The 21,400-nt window shown below is 47.8% G+C and overlaps 1 protein-coding gene across 1 annotated transcript in view; it reads right to left on the bottom strand.

The window, feature by feature from the left end:
* Window positions 1–471: 471 nt before the first annotated feature.
* The window catches only part of SLC18A2 (solute carrier family 18 member A2), a 36,577-nt gene continuing 15,648 nt past the window's right edge, over window positions 472–21,400 (bottom strand). The window contains exons 11-16 of the mRNA XM_044240607.1: window positions 11,111–11,189; window positions 10,876–10,927; window positions 9,876–9,939; window positions 7,886–8,005; window positions 7,618–7,751; window positions 472–991 (exon numbers count right to left, since the gene is read on the bottom strand). Of these exons, the coding sequence (XP_044096542.1) occupies window positions 887–991; window positions 7,618–7,751; window positions 7,886–8,005; window positions 9,876–9,939; window positions 10,876–10,927; window positions 11,111–11,189 (554 nt within the window). The 3' untranslated portion in view covers window positions 472–886. The remainder of the gene's footprint in view (window positions 992–7,617; window positions 7,752–7,885; window positions 8,006–9,875; window positions 9,940–10,875; window positions 10,928–11,110; window positions 11,190–21,400) is intronic.

Below are 21,400 nucleotides of genomic sequence, written 5' to 3'. Positions count from 1 at the left end.
TAAAACTTGAACTAGACGTTAATGTATCTGATCACGCTTAAACCTTGACAGTGTAAGGTGTATCTACCCTCAATTTTCTTTCATCCTAAGACAACCAAGTATATATTGGAAAGGGAAAGCTAGTTCATAACTATACTTCTGGGTGCTTTTCTCTGCTTTCACAATATTTACTATTTTTCCCTATTGCCTTTAGTGTCTGCTGCCGGCCATATGACATGTGAATTTATAATATACAACCATCTGTTTCCAGGTAGATGATTGCATAGAAAACTAATGCCAGCTACAATTTATGGGTAAGTCCAAAAGAGATGGACTCAAGTTCCTGTCCTCTGCATTTGAGAAAAATAGCTTTTAGCTCATAAATACACACACAGTAATTACAAGGTAACCACCCTCAGCGTCACGACATCATATGCTGTCTTATTTGACTCTGTTTTCAGACTTCCTTCTCGTTTCTCAGTGTTGGAAGTGTCTCGGAGATAATGTGTGCTTTAATTTTAAACACTCATTACCAATATTCAGAAAAAATATAAGATTTTTTTGCCCAAGTGTTCATGAATGTAAGTTTTTTTAAAAATTATATTTGATTTGGATTCAAATATTTATAGATTTACACTATATCTATTTCGTCAAAATATATTGTATAATATTTAATAAAATCAAATACATAAAATAAAGTTTTCAACACTATTTATACAAACCCCTAGAAAAGCTGCTTTTTCTTTATAAGGCTGTTGGCAATCAATCACAACCACGGAGAAGAATGAATAACCTTTGGTTGTTTTGCTTTCACCAGGGATGAATGGTATGACTAAGACAGTTCCGGAGGAGTCATTTCACTGGAAACACGGTTTTGTACAATTAAATTTGATGACTTTTGAGGATCTCAGTCACTTTCAGATTCTTCATCATCACCTATTGGATACGACTGGGTATTATTCTGGGTGTACATTTTTGTTTTAATGGGGCAGTTGTGATCCATGAGAATAGCCTGAAAGAGAGCAAAGTGCAGGTACATTAACCTTATTTCACAAAGATAAGATGGTTTTAACCTACCATCTTTAAGGATTACTAGCTGGAAAGCTGTGTCTAGCACACGCACGCACTGTCAACCAGTCAGTCCTTCAGTGCCACTGCCAGGTGCCTGGCCCAGAAGCCTTGGGGTTCCACACTCCAGGAGGGTCCCAGGCAAGAGAGACTGCGGACCTGGTCTCCGCCAGTCAGGTCCAGTCAGGACCACCTGTGAGCCGTGAGGCAAGGGCTATGGCGGGTTCTATTTAGAGTTCTATTTAGAATCTTGGAATTGGGACTCGGGGGGATCTTGGAGGTCACCCAATCCAGCTGCTGTGCACGGATTTCACTGTGGCAACACAGGAAGGGCACATGCTGTCCTTAATGAGGTGAACTCCTGTTGGACGTGTGCCTGAGGCTAACCTGTGTCCCTTGTTTCTCGACGTGGATCCAGTTCTGATTCCAGCCATCTTCACAGACTTCCCCTTATGGTATTTTAAGACCACCACCATGGCCCCTTAGGTTTCCCTACACTCAACATCACGGGCCCATATGTTTTCATAAACGGCATTTCCAGAGCACCTCTTCCCAAACCCTGGGTGTCTTCCTCTTGCTCAAATGTAGGATATAAAACAACACACACAAAAAAACACTCTCACGAACAGAAAAATCTTGTGCCTTCTCATTGTTACTGAAAAATAAACAGTCCATTGATCCTCAATTGAAAAACATCCTCAGTAAGTCCTGGTAATCATGTTTCCTCTTGAACATGTGCAGACCAAGCCTGCTGTCTGAGCAAACAGCTCCTCCTTATCCTGCCAGGCCCCTGCCAAGCGATTCCGCTGCAAGACCTTCGCTTCACGAGCACTCTCTGAGGTGGGCCGACAACCCTGTGTGTATGCACAGTAATTAGGGAACATGACCTTTACTGCATGTAAAGGAAGGTACTGGAATGGGGCAGATGTGCGCCAGACAGCCCTGTGCCAAAGTCTGTTCCTGCTGGAGGGAGGGGCGACAGCACTGCATGGCAGGACACTGGGTACAACTAACGGCCTCTGCCACCAGCTGTGCCTTTCAGAGTCTTATTCCACATAAACTATTCCAATACCTTTGGGTACAGCGTGAAAATCTACATGGAAGCATTTATCTGTTAAAATTTTTATCTCATGTTGGCCTATTGCAACCTATCTTGGTGTTTGTCAGCTACGCCCCCCAGGTCTTGCCCCATACATTTGATAAGTTCTGTGACTCCACTCAGTGCCAACCCATTTATCATTTGCTGAAAAATTCTAAAATTATCTGCCTGGGTGACATGTTAAGATAACGACTTCCTTGACCCTCTACGGCTGTCAGCTCAAAGTGTCTGCTGCAAATTTTTTTTTGTTTTAACGCTTCGTGCCAAGTGACTTAATACATGTATATAATAAAGAGCTCAATTTCTAAACCTCAGTCACTGAGGCAGCAGACATTGTCCATCAGGACCATTCTCCCCGTATGGACGTATCCTTGTTACACGAAAGGTTTAACCCCCAAAGAGCTCAACGTCTTATGTCCTCAGGGTAGCGATCCTCAAAGAAACATGTACGGGGCGCACCTGGGTGCTCAGTAGGTTAAGCCTCTGCCTTCGGCTCAGGTCATGATCTCGATCTCCTGGGATCGAGTCCCGCATCGGGCTCTCTGCTCAGCGGGGAGCCTGTTTCCCCCTCACTCTCTGCCTGCCTCTCTGCCTACTTGTGATCTCTGTCAAATAAAATCTTTAAAAATATATATATACAGGAATCGCTTGTGGGGAGGGGCACTTAATCCTGAAATTCAGGTCCCTAACCCTTCATGGCAGTGGTGTCAACATGCTATGAGAAGCACCAGCCCAGTGACACGGCATCATCCGGAACTGCAGCAGGGCCGACGGCCGGCACCTGCTGCCCTGCCCGCCAGGTCCGTCCTCTGCGAGGGAGACTCGCAGCAGCTCTGTGACTTCCCTCGAGGGGAGGACCGGTCCCACCACACTCAGGTGGAATGCTGGCCATGGATGACGTGCTCAGGGACAGCTGTACAGAGGAGATGGGACGTGAGCTGCACCTTGAAGGGTGGGAAGGATGGGCACAGCAGAGGAGCTGTGGGCACAGCCTGAACTATCTACTTGACAAGCCACTAAGTAAAAGAGGGACACGGGCGCCTGGGTGGCACAGTCGGTTAAGCAGCCGACTCTTGATTTTTGGCTCAGGTCATGATCTCCATATTGGGCTCCACACTCAGCATGGAATCTGCTTGGGATTCTCTCTCTCCCTCTCCCTCTGACCTCCCCCTCCCACACCAACCACTGCCCCAACTAGCACACTTGCTCACTCTTATGCTCTCAAAAAACAATAAGTATAAAAATAAAAACAGAAGACACTAAGTAAGCCAGCGTGGCTGCCACAGAGTTCTGATGATGAGGTACACGGACATTAATTAGCCCAAGCACAGCGAGACCGCAGGGCCCTGAATGCCAGGCAAGGGGCCTCAATCCCTGACCACAGGCCCGAGAGCCTTGGGAAGGATGGCCATCGCTCTACCCTGCTCGCAACTGCCTTCTCTCTCTCGGTTCAACCCCCCCTACTCCATTAGAAACCTAACACTGGGCATCTAGTATGGACTCAAGCAGCAGTGTTGCAAGGGAAGAAGTTCAGTCATCCTGATGACGGGGGCACAGAACAGACTTCAGTGGTCAGAAGTTACCAATGCAGAGAAAATCATATTTGCACACAAAGCCTATTCCAGATAAACAAGGTTTTTTTCTTGAAATACTGTTTCATTTCTTTTACAACCTAGCTTACTGGCTTCTGAACCTCTTTTGAAAGACAGTGTGACAGTTCTGCTTTTATAACAAGTTATATGTGATCAAAGAAGCCCGATGGCATAATGTAATATTCCCAAAGTTCCAGGGACAGAGAGAAGCGAACAGGATCCAGTGGGAAAGTCAAGTATGTAGAGGCCACAAAGAGCCAGGCTCCGGGAGCCACCACGTAATTTAAGCCAGTGGTCTGCTGGGAAACAGTGTCTGACTCTCCACTGAAGACGAGAGGGAGGAGGAGGGTGTATGAATTCACAGCACAGCCCAGAGCCTGAGATTTGAACCTCTGCCAAATGCCTGGTTCTCCTATCAGACACAGAGCAGAATGAGGCTCTCCGAAGTGGTAAAAAGCTTTGTTGGACCAAATGAAGTATATAAATTAAATACCCAGCTGGGGTACTGAGACAGGAAGAGCACTGGAGGGCATACCCGGGCTGGGCAATTTTGAGAGGTATCAGGCCTGAATGCTAGGAAGTTTTATTTACCATATCTAGGGGGAAAAAAAATAGAGATGGTTTTACATATCCACTATGTAAATGTCCTGTAAAGGGATATATTTCTATAAATAGATTAATACAAGCAGGTCTTTGCCTGGCCCCTGCATTCAGGAAACAGAGTCCCCTGGAAGGACCCTAGAACAACCATGAGAGAGCCAAGAGTCACCCAGGAAAAGCCAGCTGTGATCTCAAACACCTACTTTCCAATCTGGGCCACAGCCAGAAACTTCAAGAGTAAGACGCAAGAAACGTGCCCTATCTTCAAAAATAATTTTTCAATCTGAAAAAATATCCGTATCAGCACATAGCTATTCTCAGCCAGATATTCTGAGAGCCATGGGCTGCATGTCATTGTCATGTACCTAACACACAGTTGTCGGGGCGCCTGGGTGGCGCAGTGGGTTAAAGCCACTGCCTTCAGCTCAGGTCATGATCCCAGGATCCTGGGATCAACCCCCACATCGGGCTCTCTGCTCTGCGGGGAGCCTGCTTCCTCCTCTCTCTCCCTCTCCCTCTCTGCCTACTTGTGGTCTCTGTCAAATAAATAAATAAAATATTTAAAAAAAAAAAAAAAAAACCACAGTTGTCCTCACATGGCAGAGTGGGTATTTCTTACACTTGAAGAGGGACCTGAGCTGCAAACCGGTTTTTTTCCCTCCACCGTACTGATGATGAAAGAAAGAGGAAGGAGGGGAGAGGAAGGGAGGGGAGGGGGGAACAAAGAAAGAAGGAAATCGAATACACCAAACAGAAGAAACACTCAAGTGCTCACAAACTAATTCATGATTCTGTGACTGGGGACCCATGAAGACGGCATTCGATCTTCCAATATAAAACGGCTTAAGTCCAAACGTCTCATTATCAGAACACTGCCTAATGGAAGAATTATTTGCTCCCGTTTCTAGGCCATTTTCCGGCTCTCCCGTCCCCTGCATTTGGTAACTGCTCATCCTGAAGGCCAGCACTGGTCGGGACTGGATTTTCTCAAGTGGACAGTAATCAGTTCCGTCCCCTCAGTGGCACATGCCGTCCCAGCCTCACTCCCCCCATCATGAGGTTTCTTCTGCTCTGCCGGCTCCCCGAGCGGGCAGCCGCGGTCAGCCACCCCCGATGCTACCATTCCACTAGGCAAACGCAACCCGGTGTGATACCTTCAACGAAGGGCAGCAGTTACGAGCAGCGAGATGCACGTTTCTCCCAAGTTTTTAATGATTCCTCTTGCTAGGCATGTATCGAGGACTTTGACATTTTACAGTGAAAGTGGCTTTCTGGAAGCCTGCAATGCTTGCTGCTTTGCCTCTCAAGATTGTCTCTTCCTCTTCCCTCGGCATTTTTAAGTGAACTAAAGCACAGAATTACATGAGGGAAGAGAAGAGGCTCCAGGCGTCTGCCTGCTTCCTGCAGGGCCTCCTGGGGACCCCACAGCAGTAGCTGGTGGGCGGGCTGATCCCCCATTCATCCTCAGCCCTCGCTCATTTCCTCCGACGCCCCAGATAAGCCATCACGCTGCTGCCGACACACAGATAACCCAACAGCCACTAACGTCCGCTGCTTGGCTAAGGAAACCCATTCAGCAGTCCTGGGGTCTCAGTACAAAAGGAAGTGCTCACCTCCCAGAGGGGACAAAGGGAGGACAGCAGGGGACCTCTGAGCGGACAGTAAATCAGAGCACTTGGTAAAAGCAAGAAGTATGGGGTGGCACTGGAAATAACAACACATTTATTGAGCATTTACTGTGTGCTGAGCACAGGGCTAAGCAACCTGTGGCATTCTTCTCCGAATCCTCACGGCATGGCAATGAGGCAGATGCTTTCATTTCCCCATGGGACAGTTTGGCTCCAAGACCATTCCAGCCCTTCACCATCTCCCAAGAATCTTAAACAGTCTCTTGGGTGACAGGAGCATTTGTAGGTGATTTGTCTGGTTTTGGACAAATAGGGTTGGGAATAACCTTCCTTCAGCCTTAATCAAACTGATACAATGGCAACAGAATGACAGTTGTTGCAGTGTCAGAATTTTCTCACCCTGGCTGGGGCAAGGCATGGTGCCTGGGTCAGGCCAGAAGACAGGAAGATCAACAAAGCACTACGGGTTGTTCAGAACCGGGGGGGCGGTTGTCAGCAAGAGGAAGGGAACAAAGGGGGGGTCTCCATCAGGATATTTCCATACCTTCCATTCCTTTTCTTTCTGTCAAACAGGCTGTGAGTGATTCAAAATTACCTCAATAAAGGGCATAAGGCCAGTGCCCAATGCTGAATATATTTCTTAAATACATTGAAGGAATTAATGAATACAAAGAATGCTCCGAACAAATAAAGGTGCACATAGCCTAACTTTAGAATCTGTGTCTGTTTTTAAACCCACTCTTTGGGGAAATTCATAAAAGGGCAGTTTGAGAAATGCCAAAGCATCAATACCCAATTCAGTTCAACCATCAGAAAGAACTTCTGATGTACCCCCAAGAGAGCATCACAAGTGACCCTCATAATCACAAATACCGTCTCTCCCCGCCTCGGTGATCTCATTCATTCTTAACCTACACCACTCTTCTTCCAGCTGGATGAATCTGTCACCATGTAAGGTTTTAAAAACTCCACCACCAGGTCTGAGGGCTGTCAGGTTAACATGACTATTGCATTTCAAAATTCAAGTTTAAAACCAATACGTGAATCTGTTCAGAAGAGGAACACCTTACACTCAATTCTGTATATTTCATCTGGATATGACTGTGGTTGTGAAATTGTGAATTTAAAGTTTACCCATGCTTCTGTGTGCCCAGAGTATATGATGGTTTTCCAAAATGCTCTGTTATCTACACCAAAGCCATCTCCAGAATCTTTTGCAGTAAGGACTGAAACACTATTACTGAAAGCTGTAAGGCTTAGGAGAAAAGCAGACAGCACCAAAAATGGCTAATCTTGGGACTTGGCACAAGAGGCAAAAAAAAAAAGAAAGAATGTTCAAGATTTTGAAGAACTGAAGAAAATTACACTGAACTACCCTGCCCCATGTCTGGCTGGCAAAAGAGCTGTACAGACTGCTAACATATGTATAAAAATCATTTCATTCTTCACATTTATAAACAAAACTTTTGATACAGCAAAAGAAATATGGTCCATGTGGTATACACTCAAAAAGAACTCTGACCATTTATGTTTGAGTGTTCTGCCCAAAAGGAGCAGAAATGTATTTCATAACTAAGCCATGAAGAAACTACCCAGAAAACCATGCTAAAATGATCAAGAAACCCTTGACTGCATCCTAACATTTTCTTACCATTTTTTCTTCCTTGGCAGGTGGACTTCGAAGAAAAAAGCAGAGAGGAGCAAAAAGAATATCAATTATTCCAATAATGGTCATGAGCCATGGAAATCCAATTGCCTTTGCGACAGCCCCACCAGCAGAAGGACCTTTCAGGAAAGAGAGAATTAGATCAACCTCTCTCCAGATGTCTCACAGAGAGAAAGACACAAAAGTTTAAATAATTTTCAATCATGATCATGCATTAAGCTGAAACGTTGTTTTGAAAAGCCCGAGTCCTTACCTATGGCATATCCCATGCAGAATGCCACATCAGCAATGGCGTACACGCTCCCGTAGACGGACACGTGCCGCAGGTCAACCAGGTAGCCCATGATGGGCATCATTGATGAATCCACCATTCCTGCGGACAGTCAGGGAACATGGTCTGTGGAGAACGGACATAACCCGAAAACGCGGGGAATATCAGGGACCGTGTCCTAACCTCATAGCCTCACCAGTTCTTCCTCAGTGGTCACTACCCATCACTGAAGACAGACAGCCAGTCGCAGAGGCTGGGACTGGAACCCAGGCCACCTTTGCCTGTTCTCCACCTTACCTCACCTGTCCTCCACGGTCTGAAGGGCCCATTTTCCAAGGGAGAGCTCCAGTCCTCTGGCGACTCCCAGACCAGGCTTCACATCCAGGGGGGTTGCTGGCTGTCGGCTACTGGCCGTGTGGACCCCCTCACTTGCTCCCGGCTGGTACTTTCCAGATTAACTCTCTTCTGGTCCACAGGCCCCTTGCCCTCACCCAGGTGTGACCTACAGGCCTCACACACTCTCCTCCCCTTCCACACCTTAGCCTCACACACAGACCATAAGAAGAAGTTGGAAAGTATCGGGAAAGATGGGAAGGAATCAGGACATGAAGCTGTCTGAGGGATGACCCTGCCCTGCTCTCGGAAGAGACTGAAAGAGATCTGCTAATTTGGGGCTCAAACACCAACACCAAGGCCAGTATTAGAATCCCTTATTCCTTCATCAGTCAGGGACAGGCAGCCTAAAGAAAGAGCATGTGTGCTGAGGCCCCGGCTCATGGCCCTGGTGGGTGAGCACGGCCTTATCTCTCCAAACACTGGCTTTCCCACCCGTAAAATGGTGCAGATAAGGATCGGCTACAACCAGACTGTCTGTGGACACCTCCAGCGCTGTGCTCCAGCGCTCGCTCCCTCCTCCAGCGCTGTGCTCCAGCGCTCGCTCCCTCCCCTCCACCAAGTACTAACGGCAAGAAGGGGAGGGACGTTTCTTTCATTCAGTGAGTATTTATTAATGCCCTAACATGTAGAGGGTGCTGAGGCCATGGGGTGAACGAAATGGAAGGCTGGACGGGCCGCAGGGAGTTGAACATGCATCACGGTTGTCACTGCCGTCATGAGGTGCCGCGCGAGGACAAACCCGACCCAGCCTGGGGAGTGTGCAGAGCCTCCCTTCTCTCTTCCTACTGCACCGAAGATTCACTTCTTGGCAGATTTAGCATTTACTCTTATCAGGCCCCATGTGTATATTACAAAGGAGAAACAAATGTATACTATTTATCAAAAGTGTGCTGGGTGCCTGGGTGGCTCAGGGGGTTAAGCCTCTGTCCTCCGCTGAGGCCATGATCTCAGCGTCCAAGGATGGAGCCCCACATTAGGCTCTCTGCTCAGCAGGGGGCCTGCTTCCCTTCCTCTCTCTCTCTTCCTGTCTCTCTGCCTACTCACGATCTCTGTCAAGTAAATAAATAGAATCTTTTAAAAAAAAAAATGTTCAGGAGGTTTTTCCTAACAGTTGACTGTCCCTCACATTACAAAGACTCGTCCCTTCGAAGGCAAGAAGTCCTGCAGCTCGGTGGAGATCAGTGCCTCCATTCCTCTTTTCTGTACTAAACCTTATAAAAAATACAGGTGAGGTCTTTGCCCGCACCGGGTTCATGGGAGCAGTTCCGTGCACAGACCTGAGCCCTAACAAACGGGCTCGGAGTGAGGGATTTTCTTGTTTGCCCGAGGCCAGCCACGGAGCAGCCGTTGGCCTCTGTAAATATCAGGCTTTTCAACGTACTGATTTTCTGGAAATAAATGACCAGCAGGCAGAAGCAGGTCTATCTGTAGATGATCGACAGGCTGCCCACAGCCTCCTCTGAGGCTTCCGGAAATTTTAGGTTGAGGAAATAGACTCTGCCCAAATCAGACGAAACCTTTCTTAGTCATGGAGAAAGCAAAGTTTCAAATTTCGGCATAAGGTTATGTGACTTACCAATTGCAAAGCCAACTCCAAAGTTAGGAGCTATGAGTCCATAAATGTTTTTTGCAAAAGGAATCTATAAGAGGAAATAACATTACACTAGAATCACAATATCCAACTGTAAATCTTCCGGGAAAATCTTCAGGACATGCTTTCTCAGGCCTAGTGTGCTTGTTTCCTTCTGAGGGAAGTGGGAAGAAGGAAGAGGGCGGGGTTTGGGGGGAACCGGCACCTCCAAGCCTTTAGAAGCTGAAGCTGAAATGGGTTTTGCGACCACCAAGGAAAACTCGCTGACTGCCAGAGTTGAGATCGGCCTGGACCACACTCTACTTCTGACAAGGACCAGGAGGCCTCACGTGCGGTGGATACTGGCCATTGGTAGAAGGTGTTTTATTCTAGGAAACAATCTTGCTATTGTTTCGGCTAGTAGTCTGAAAGTGTTTTATATACATTATTGATATATGTATAAATGCATACATATATATTACAAATACACACATATATATAAATTTATACATATATAGATTTATATTTATTATAAACTTTTTAAATAAATCTATTTTATATGATCATATACAATTATATATAATTTTATATTTTATATATAAAAATATAGAATTGTATATAAAAATATATAATTATATAATTATTAAAAATTTGTAAGTGAATTTATAAATATATTTTTTGAAAATTTTATAAATATAATATACATTATAAACATCACAATGTTTAAGATGTTGGGGGGAGTTGGGCACCGACATACACAGTATGCAAAAAACATGCTACATGACCTCCAGCTGATTAACCTCAAATTAAAAATCTATTCCTTGGAGAATCTTGTCCAAAATGTTTAAGAAGGTTAAAAAAAAAATTAGAGGAAAATGGAAGAGGTCATAAAATCAAATATCAACAAACTTTAAATGGTTATAAAAGGTTTCCTAGGGAGTCTAGTCCAAAGCAATAGTTTTATTTACAGAGCATTACCCCTTGTCAAATATCATCTTTTACTCACACATAAAATGCTGATGCCAACAATTATCATTCCTAGAAGAGCGCAAAGCCACCTGCCAAAAAACAAAACATAAAAAAGCACCTTTAATAAATGACCACTTCGAATTTTTCCTCAGGTCAAATCTTCAGTGGAAATCAAAGCAGTTGCCTGTGATAAGTAAGGAAAATCATGCAGAATTTGCCTCAAAGAGCTACATTTTTCTAAGAGAGTGGGCGCTGTCCGCATATCATCTTACCTCCCCATTTTGTGCGCGAGCATCCCAAAAATATTGGTTCCGATGAGATAAGAGATGCTAGCTGGCAAGAAAGCGATGCCTGTAAATTTATGAAAAGGACACCTTATCAGTATTGCTCATCAGTCAACTGTTAGAAAAAGTAATAATTGTCAGACACCACGATGCTGATGAGAACCGAGGAGAGAAGCCCCAGGACCTACACGCAAGCAGCTAATATCCGGTGGTGGACGGATCCAGACTGGACCCCATGGGCCCGATCTGTCCTCACAATGCTGCTGAGACGCTCCAGAAATGAAATCCGCTCCTCTATCAACAGCTCCATCTTCCTCCATCTGTGCCTGCTGGTGGCTGCATGCGACCTGACACGGGCGGCTCCCGCCGCGGGAGTGGGGCCACTGTGACTCCACGCGTGCCCCTGGCCTCACCCCTTTGTAACTTTACCACGGAAGGAAGACACAGGCATTAGGGAGAAAACGCGGGAACATTAAGGACCAAGAAAAAAGTTAAAATCATCCCAAACCCCATCACTCAGAGGATGCGCACGGGAATCTCCTCCCGACAGTTTGTACGCACGAGTTCACACACACTCAGATAAATGCGTGTGCAAGGGACTTTAAGGAAAACAAAACATAGGTTTATGTTATTGTTCTACGCCCTGCTTCTTTTGACTAGCATTATGAAGATCTTTCCATGTCTGAAAAAAGAAATGTCCATGTGGTCCTTTTCTGTGACCGAGGCACGTGACAGACATTGACATGTCCAAGGTTCCACGCTCTCCCAGAGACCTGGCATCCCTGGGGCCAACCCTGTGCCAATTTCCAGCTGCGGGTGGCAGTGGTCGCCTTGAACATCGTCAGTGCGTTGAACAGAAAGCCTCCTCGAGTCCCACCTGCCTGGCTGCGGGGATTGGTCCAGATCAGCTCTGTGTGGTCCCCATCTGTCATCACGACAATAGACGATCTCTTCTCGAAAGATGGCTTGTCAAACTAGTCATACTTTTGGTGTTCTTCTTGGACTCAGTTATACCAGGTTTGATTCTAAGTCTTGCCCACAAATGGTGAGCACTGCTCTGTCCCCGATCCCACGACTGGAACAAGCCAGCACGCACGCCAGACGCTAGACGGTCAGCAGGTGGGCACTGCTCTTGAAACGCACGGGGCCCGCGGCCTTTCTCGTCTCGGCAGCCCAGCAGCGCGCAGACAGACAGGTGGGATCTGGCGCCTGTCAAGCATACAGCAGCCTCTCCCTGCAGCTCTGCGTCCAACCCTCCAGGAGGCTGAGCCTGGCAGCACAGGCTGGATTTCAAAATGATTATGTTCAGGAGCAAAATCCAAAACCAAATCATCCTGGCCTTGGTGATGTGGGAGATGAGAATCAGGAGCGATCTCACTGCCCTGTTCCAGGGAACCATTTCCGCCGCGCTTGCATACAGGTGGCGAAATGACGGCTGGGCACAATCCGATTCAGCAAACACGACGGAGAGCACGGGCCCGGCTCAGGGCTACAGCGAAGCCGGTGGCCACAGCGTCATCAGATGACGACTGAACTGGGACGAGGCAACGTCAGGGACCCAAGCAGGTACGTACGGACACAGTACAGGTACGGAACCCAGAAGCTCCCCAAAGCAGCTCCTAACTAAGCCCAACCTTGAACACAACGTCAGAGAGTTAGTCTGGAGAAAGAAGCCATGAAGGCCTTGGTCTCGGGACAGGTGTCTGTGGGGTCCGGGGAGGGCGTAACTGACGGGAGAAGCGAAGCACACGTAAGAGCACAGGTGCCGTGAGAAACCGCCGCGACACTGGGCCTCGGTGTCCGAGAAACAAAACATGGGGGGAAGGGCTGGAGCCCCTCAGAGAAGGCAGCTGCTCGTCTTCCCAGACAGGAGGACCAAGGTCCCAGACTGGAATATCTGATTTTTCTAGAAAAGCCTCAACTCGAGGTTCTTACATGAAACCTCTTGGGATGCATAAATGTTGGTGACTAAATGTTAAAAACATAAAGCCCTCACAGACTGACACTGAAGCAGCCAACCAACGCTCCCGACCCCCCAGGGCTGAACACCTGTGCACTGAACTTGGTCCACAGACATGGCCGTGAACTGGAGCCAGTGGAAGCAGATTGCAGAGAACCCGGCCAGGAGCCCTGCTTCCTGGTGAATCCTGACTCTAGGAGCCAAGCCTCAAGGCAGGGGCGCCAGCGAGCTCCAGAAGAAGCCCCAGATCAGCTACAGCTTCCTGACTTGCCAGTGGGGTGCTAAGCTCACCGTGGGACCCACACGTGGGCGCCCCCTATTTTCCACCGACAGCAGAACCGCTCAGGCCCCAAATTGCAGTGTCATGGCTCTCCAGGAAAAAGCACCAGAAGTCGGGATAGAAACAAGATGTCCCTTTCACAGACCGGTGGAGGCTCCAAGCGGTCACCGTAACCTCTCAGAGGGAAACAGCGACCGTTCCTAGAGCACGCAGCTCACGGGAAGGCTTTGAGGTTCAGAGGGCAGCCCGCCCCCCCCCGTCTGAGCCCCCTGCCCTGTCCCTCCCTGCGGGCGCCTTACTGGCCTTTCACCCTGGTGGCCTGGCCGGCCCCGCACTGCAGCGAGGTCCTAGCGGGCAGGGGGACCACGTCACCTGTTCCAGGAGGCAGCCAGGCGGCGCTCGGAACACGGCTGAGCACTTAGGGGAAAAAGCCCGTGTGAGGACACGGACTTCACAGAACCAAAGGTATCAAGGGAGGCCACTGTCCGTCGCAGGCAGAGCCCCCTTTGTGCAGCATCCTGGGGGCGAGAGGTGGCGGTGTGGTCTGGAGCTAGAACCCTCTTTTCCTGACTTCCAGCTTCGGACGTCAGGCTCTAAGCCCCGAGAGCTGGTCTACCACGGCTTCGGCCTCCTCGGCGTTGCCAGGGCCCCAGCACAGCACACAACCGACAACCCGTTCTAGGGACTCAAGGAAACCTAGAAACCTCAGTGTGCCTCCCGAAGCAGCCTGCCGGCTGTCCCAAGAGACCACCTGGCTTTGCTCAGAGACCCGGGCTGGGAGCCCACTGCTCTTCCAGACAGCTCTGTGAGGACGGCTCCCGCCAGGGGCTGGTGTCCTAACCCCAAGCCCGGAGCTTCCCATCTCTTCCACCCGCTGATCCTGCTGTGCATTCCAGAACCTTCCACCTCCTCCCCCAGCCCGGCCACCGGCACGGTTTGGCTTCCCTGAAGAACCACCACCAGGGCTCTGGGTCGTGGCCAGTGACTGAGCACCAGCTGCCTCCCTTGGGTACAAGTTCAAGTGACTCCTCTACCTGGAAACATGGTGCCCAGGACCGACCCCGCCCAGCTCCTTGCTGGGTGCGCAACAGTGACCACTACCATCTGAGGAAGGCCTGGACGATTCACAGGGCTGGCTCCACCGTCCGGCCCCTGGGTCACTCTGGGCTCCGGAGGCAGTCACGCCTGCTCTGGGCCCGGGGAGCCACCACTCATGCAGCCCTTGTGGGGCTCATGCACACTGACCCGCACCCCCGTATACCCCCACCGCCCTCCAGGCGGTGTTTTCCACCCCAGGGCAGGACTCTACTTCTCCCCAGAGAGAGTCCTTCTTGTTCCTTTCAGACCTTCATTCTGCCCAGGGAGATCTTTTTGGATCTGTCACGAACAAGACAACTTGACCCTCCCCAAACCTGTATGCTGTGCAAATGCAACAAGAAGTCTTTGCATCTTCCCAACACAGGAGAGACATGTGGATCGGCCGCCTGCACACAGTGTGGGGGCCACACGTGGGAGCCTCTCCTTCTGCTGGGCCCCCGCTCTCCTAACTGGGGTGCCTGTACCTCCATACTCGCCCCTGCACCTATGAGAAAGTGTACCCACAGGGACCGTCCACCCCTGGGCTTTCGTGGAAAGCCTGGCTTTGACCACAGGTTCGCCGGGCACAAGAGGGCGAGGCTCTACCTGCCACAAAGCCCCCAAGGAACCAATGCTGGACATGCAGCCCCAGAAGGGATGGTGGGGATGCATTTGTGGGTTTCATCCGAGCTCTGGATCACCCAGTCCTGAGGCCCGCAAGGGCCTGGTCCAGAACCAGAGCGAGGCAATGATCCGGGTTTGGCCTCCCTGGGAGGCTCAGGAGGCTGCAGTCCTCACATCCCAGAGTGACAGCATATGGGCAACCCTCTTGTCTTGGGTTCCCAGCCAGGCTGGCCCTGAACATGCCTGAAGGTCAGGGCCGGCTGGGAGTGGAGGGGCTCCCCTGCCCAGCACCCTGGTATCCTAGTCTCCATCCTGCACTGCACCAGGACACCTCCTTAAAGAACCAGAAGAGTCTGGCTCCACTCTTCTCTGGGCTGCATTGCCCAGAGCTTACGTTCCCTTTCAGGGTTTGTAGGCCTCACCAGGAAGGGGGTCCCCAAGCCTCCCGGCATCAGGGAGAGGTCATCTGACCCCAGACCTGAGGGAAAGAGAGATGCCGTGAAAGCATTCTCCCCTTCCAACCCAATCTCAGGGCCGACCCCAAGCGGCAGTGGTGTCTGGGCGATGGGCTCATAAGGGAGCCCTCTAGAATATCGGCGGCCGCCATCTACTGTCTCTAAAAATTATGGCCAAAACCACAGCATTCAACAAAACAGTCGTGGATCACCCAGGTAGCTGGTAAGGCTGATTTGCTTTGACTTCAAGCCTTATGGTCTTTTTCCAGAAATGCTGAGGGAAACAGAGGGAGAGAAGGGCTTCCCTTTTCACACTGGACTGGGAAGAGCTCACACATGACCTCGCACAGGGAGGGGAGGCTGCCCGGGCCCCCCGCGAACGGCCACGCCCCCTCCACTGGCCAGTTCTCACCCCCGCCCTCAGTCCTCATCCGGCACCCCCCACGGGGCCCTCCGCACCCCAAGGCTCCCACGGCCTGAGGGGCTGGGCTCTGGGAGAGCTGGGCCACAAGCTGCAGGGCTTGTGCTCCGCTCCCACGGGGGAGGACTTGGCAGAGCTATGGGATTCGCCTGAAGAAACACAAATCTCTGTCTGAGGCAGGAGGGGAGCGAAGGCACAGTGGAAAGGTGCGGTGACCACCAACATCTGGCCTAGAAGATAAGCCCTAGGAGCGGACCTCCTGATAAAATCGGGGAGGCCTCCAGCCTGTTATCTGACCCGGAAGGCCCAGGGCCTCTGACGGGCTTTATGGACTTCATAAAGAAGGCTGTGTCCAGAGAGGAACCAGCCGAGGAGCCCTGCTCATGGCCAAGATGCACTGGGTCAGGAAAAAAGTCAGCGAGGTGGGGACATCGGAAACGCCAGCAAAGGGCCTCAGCCCAAGATCGCTGGCAGAGCAAACACAGGAGCTCCGTGGACCCCACAGTGCGCATGCCACGTGACCCCAGGACGAGGGGTGCCTCCTGGAAACGCCTGGAAGCCCAAACCACCATAGGGAGAAAAGGCGCCCACGGTGTTGACAGCCAGCGTGGCAAGACAGGAAGAGCATCTTCTCATCTTGGAGAAAACTGCTTTCCATTAACCCCCAGTTAGAAAAAGCCCTTCCCTCTGCTAAGTGCTGCGCCTTCCCTGGGAGCTTCAAGTCTCTGGGTTTCCTCTGGTAACTCCCATGCCAGGAGGTTCGGAGCTAAATTTCGGTCTATGAACTAGCCTTACTTTGGCTCCAAGAATCCTTCCTCTGTCGCTGAATGTCTCCTGCTGTTCGGGGCTGGGTTTTGATTTTGTTTTGTGACATCATTTATATGCCTGAAACTCCCCCTTTGCAAGCGCAGGGTCCAGTGGTTTTTTGTTTTTTTTTTTTAAAGATTTTATTTATTTATTTGACAGAGAGAAATCACAAGTAGATGGAGAGGCAGGCAGAGAGAGAGAGAGGGAAGCAGGCTCCCTGCTGAGCAGAGAGCCCGATGCGGGACTCGATCCCAGGACCCTGAGATCATGACCTGAGCCAAAGGCAGCAGCTTAACCCACTGAGCCACCCAGGCGTCCCTGGTCCAGTGGTTTTTAGAAGAGCTGGAGGGTTGTGCAACCATCAGCCCTATTTATTCCCAAACTACTTTTATCCCCCCAAAGATGAACCCCACACCCATCAGCAGCCCACATCATCCTGCCCCGCCCAAACAATTTGGGACTTTTTAAGGAAGGAGTATTTGATAAAACAACCCAGAGATTCAGTGGCACATCCGGAAGGACTGGGGTAGCAACAAGCTGGAGACGCCCCCCGGAGGGACTAGAAAGTTGCCTGTGGGAAGGTTGGGGGCACTAAAAATGGCAGCTTCCCTTGGAACTGAGAGTCTCCACCCAAAGATGGCCATTTAGAAGCCGAGAGAACAATGAATAGAAAATAAATCCCCAGGAAGGATAATCAATAAATTCTTAAAGTAAAAGGTGTGTGCGCAGGGACCAGCTGCCCAGATATCCAACAATGTCCTAAAGCTCCAGGAACCAAACAGGAAAACACAGACACAGGAATTCCTGCCGACAAACGGAACAGAGGAGAGAACCCAGAGACAGACCCAAGGACACACAGTCGTTTCAAGGACGATAAAGTTGGGAAAAATTGGGTGTGCCCTTAGGATAACTAGCTGGTCACACAGCAAACAGTAACCCCTGGTCCTTTTCCATACCATGCACCTAAATTAAGTACATGTAAATCCAAGATTTTAATGTAAAAAATAAATCATAAATTAGGGGAAAATATGGATGACAAAAATAATCTTCCCGTGGGGAAGGTCTCCCCGGAGCTTCCCTTGAAATGACAAGGACCTGAAGGGACAGACCGCTAACTCTGACCAGCGGCATCTTAGAGGTTCTGAGTGTGCGGTAGAACACATTTCTAAACTCAAAAGACATACAACAAAATGAAGGCAATATTTGTGAAACATCTGATAAAGGATTAATAAACATACAAAGAATATTTAAAATCAGTGAGAACCCAACTCCTCAGAAAAAATGGGCAAACTATCTTAATAAGAAATCCACAATAAAGGAAATAGGCATGCCTAATAAACACATGAAAAGATGCTCAACTGCACTCAAAGAATTTGTAAAAAATAAATCAAAATGAGACACCCCCCCCCGCAACCTTCTCACATATGCAACTAGGAAAGACTGACAGTTCTCGTGTTAGCACAGTGTTACTAATTACCGAAAGCCCATTGCACTTTCAGGAATTTGCACACAGTTCCACTTCCAATCATGAACAGGAATGCATGTAAGAATATTTTGCCACAGTATGGTTTCTAAATGGCAAAAACCAAAACTAACCTAAATGGCCAATGATAGCAGCTGGTGGAAAATTAATGGTATAACCTTAAAATAGAACAATATCCAATCGTTAAGATGAATGATAGGCTTATGGCTAAACAGGGCAGATTATATCTATAGGTTTTTCCTCCATTCCCATCCCAAATTTTGTTTTAATTTTAATACAGGAACAAAAGAGAACTCCACACCCTCCCCCTCAATGCCCAAAAACAGACGAAAAGAAAAAGGAGAAAATGCAGTGAGAAGAAGAAAGAAGCAGAGAGAGACCAGTGAGGGACACAGCAGAAAACACTGGAACCTTCTACTTGCACATGGGGCAGTCAACAAGAAGCAACAGCTTTTGTGCCTCAGAACCCAGAACATTCAGAAAAATGAAGGCTCCAGGTACTGTGAATGTAAGGGAGGCTGTCAACAGGAAAGATGTTTGAAAGACTAGTTTAAGAGACTTGGACTCCCCAGCTCTCAACTGCTCACCCTGGCAGGAGACCGCTTCTTTAGGGAAACCAAACTCAACTAGCCCAGGGGCCCCAGGCAGCATGGAGACCAGGGATAGCCTGAGACGCTGCGGCGGGAAGTGAGTGGAAGTCTTCCTACTAAATGGTAAGACGTTGTTATTTCAGTGGCCCTTCCACACATACAACCACTCAGAGTAAATATGAAAGGACTCTTCAAATTTAAGATATGAAGACACCAATTATAAAAATTCATTAGACAGTTTAGAAAATGAAAGTTAAGAAATGAGCATAGGGGCACCTGGGTGCCTCAGTGGTTAAGCCTCTGCCTTCGGCTGGGTCATGATCTCCAAGTTCTGGGACTGAGCCCCACACATCGGGCTCACTGCTCAGCGGGAGGTCTGCTTCTCCCTCTGCCTCTTCCCCTCAATTGTATGTGAGCTCTCTCTCTCCAGTGAATAAATAAAATCTTAAAAAAAAGAAAAGAAAGAAATCCCTGGAAATAAGAAAAGGCAAGATAAATGAAATGGATAAAACACAGAGGGTTCAACATTGAATCAAAAAAAACAAATAGTAGAAGAGAGAAAATAGAGTAGGGGAGAGGATTAACTAAAGAAATAATACAAAATGGTTTCCCAGAACAAAAAAGGAGCAGCTTCTCTGGTGAACAGGCTAACCAAGCAAGTGTCCAGTACAGATGAAAAAGATCCCACTGCAAAAACCATCATGGACACGCATAACCTAGAGAGGAAGAAAGCCTCCCAGCACTTACAGAGGACAGGGAATGAGACTGACACTAGGCTCCTCAACAGCAACCCTGGACACCAGAGCACAAGAGGTCATTGGCCTCAAAACTGAAGAAAAGAAATTTCCAACCAAGGATCATACACTCAAATAGACTAAGTCAACCAAATAGGAGAATAAAGATGTTTATTGATATGCAGGATCTCTGAAAACTTTACCTGCTATTCACCATCTCTCAGAAAGCAGCTAGAGGATGTGTTCCATCATAATGATAGTGTAAACCGAGAGAAAGGAATATAGAGGAGAAGGATGCAGGAAATAGAAGAGAAGGAAAGATACTCAAATACTGGATGACCTAGTAAATAAGTCCAGACTGGAGCAAGACAGAGTAATGTGCAACAAATGTCCACAAACAAGAAAACAGAAATGGGTTGGGCTTGCTGATGTACTTGGCCATATTTAAAGGGCCTTTCACCTCTGCCAGAGAGTCTGGGAATATGTTCATAAAGGCTACATTGAAAACTAAGAAAATGGAAAGACATGGCAATGACTAACTCTAGGAAAAACAAAAGTCTTTCCATTTTTTTAGTTTTCAATGTAGTCTTTATGGACATAAAGTCTGTAAAAAGAAATAACCATAAAACTCTATGTGGCTCTTCTTTGAATATTTACCTAGTCACAATAATGGCAATACTGAATACTAATCCTAACAACAAACAATATAACTTTTAAAAAAACAGAAGTTGAGAAAAACAGGTGTTTTGGTTGTTTGATATTTTCAGGTGGAATAATAATGGCATTAAATCTCCATCTACCACGTTAGGGAGCTGGTAGACAATGTCAGATATTGGACAACTTAAAAAAAAAACAGGAGTTACACATATTATTTAGAGAAATAAATTAGCAGAAGAAAAATCTAAAAGCACTGAAGGTGATCAAATCTGAGAAAGCGAGATGGAGATGGGGAGGCATGGAGCAAAGACTTCTGGCTTTCTCACTATAATTCTAATAATGTTATTTTATTTAAACATTAAATACATGTATAACTGATAAAAATTTAAATGTAATTAATTTTGAAAATTACATCAACCCATTCTGACATGAAAACATGAACAAACAAGAGGTCACACAGTGATACAATTGGCAAGATCCCACTTGGGTTGGGTTTTTAAGCATCTCACGCATGGTGATAAATGCAGAACCATTTGGAAAAAGACACAAAACTATTAACGATGAATATCACAGAGGATTGGGCTGGCAGGAAAGATGAACATGAGATTTTAAGACTGACTTCCTTGATCTATATACTTTGTTTTTTTAATAATAAAGTATGTACTACTTTCTAAATTAGAAGTATTAAAACTAGGGGCACCTGGATGGCTCAGTGTGTTAAAGCCTCTGCCTTCGGCTCAGGTCATGATCCCAGAGTCCTGGGATCGAGCCCCGTGTCGGGCTCTCTGCTCAGCAGGAAGCCTGATTTCCCCCTCTCTCTGCCTGCCTCTCTGCCTACTTGTGATCTCTGTCAAATAAATTAATAAAATCTTAAAAAAAAATTGTGTTAAAACTAATCCTCTTAAATCCTGCTTGTTAGCCTCTTTCACATAAATTTTATTGCTGTTCACATACATTTAACTAGTCTAATTCAGAAACATGGGGAGATGCTGAATGTATTTTTGTGCTCTCATTTCTGCCCAGATCTGATGCCTCTACGCTAATTCTGCATCCGTCAGGGATGATTAAAAAACAAAAAACAAAACAAAACAAAAAACAAACAAACAAACTGGAGTTGAAATAGACCCCAAAGGGCATTGCTATCCTAAGCACAGACCCCATTAAGTGTCAAACAGAAACCACCATGTTAT

This window comes from Neovison vison, chromosome 2, assembly GCF_020171115.1.
Source record: "Neovison vison isolate M4711 chromosome 2, ASM_NN_V1, whole genome shotgun sequence".
Lineage (NCBI taxonomy): Eukaryota > Metazoa > Chordata > Mammalia > Carnivora > Mustelidae > Neogale > Neogale vison.
The sequence above is the reverse complement of the archived record's forward strand: the minus strand, read 5'-3'. Positions and strand labels throughout refer to the sequence as shown.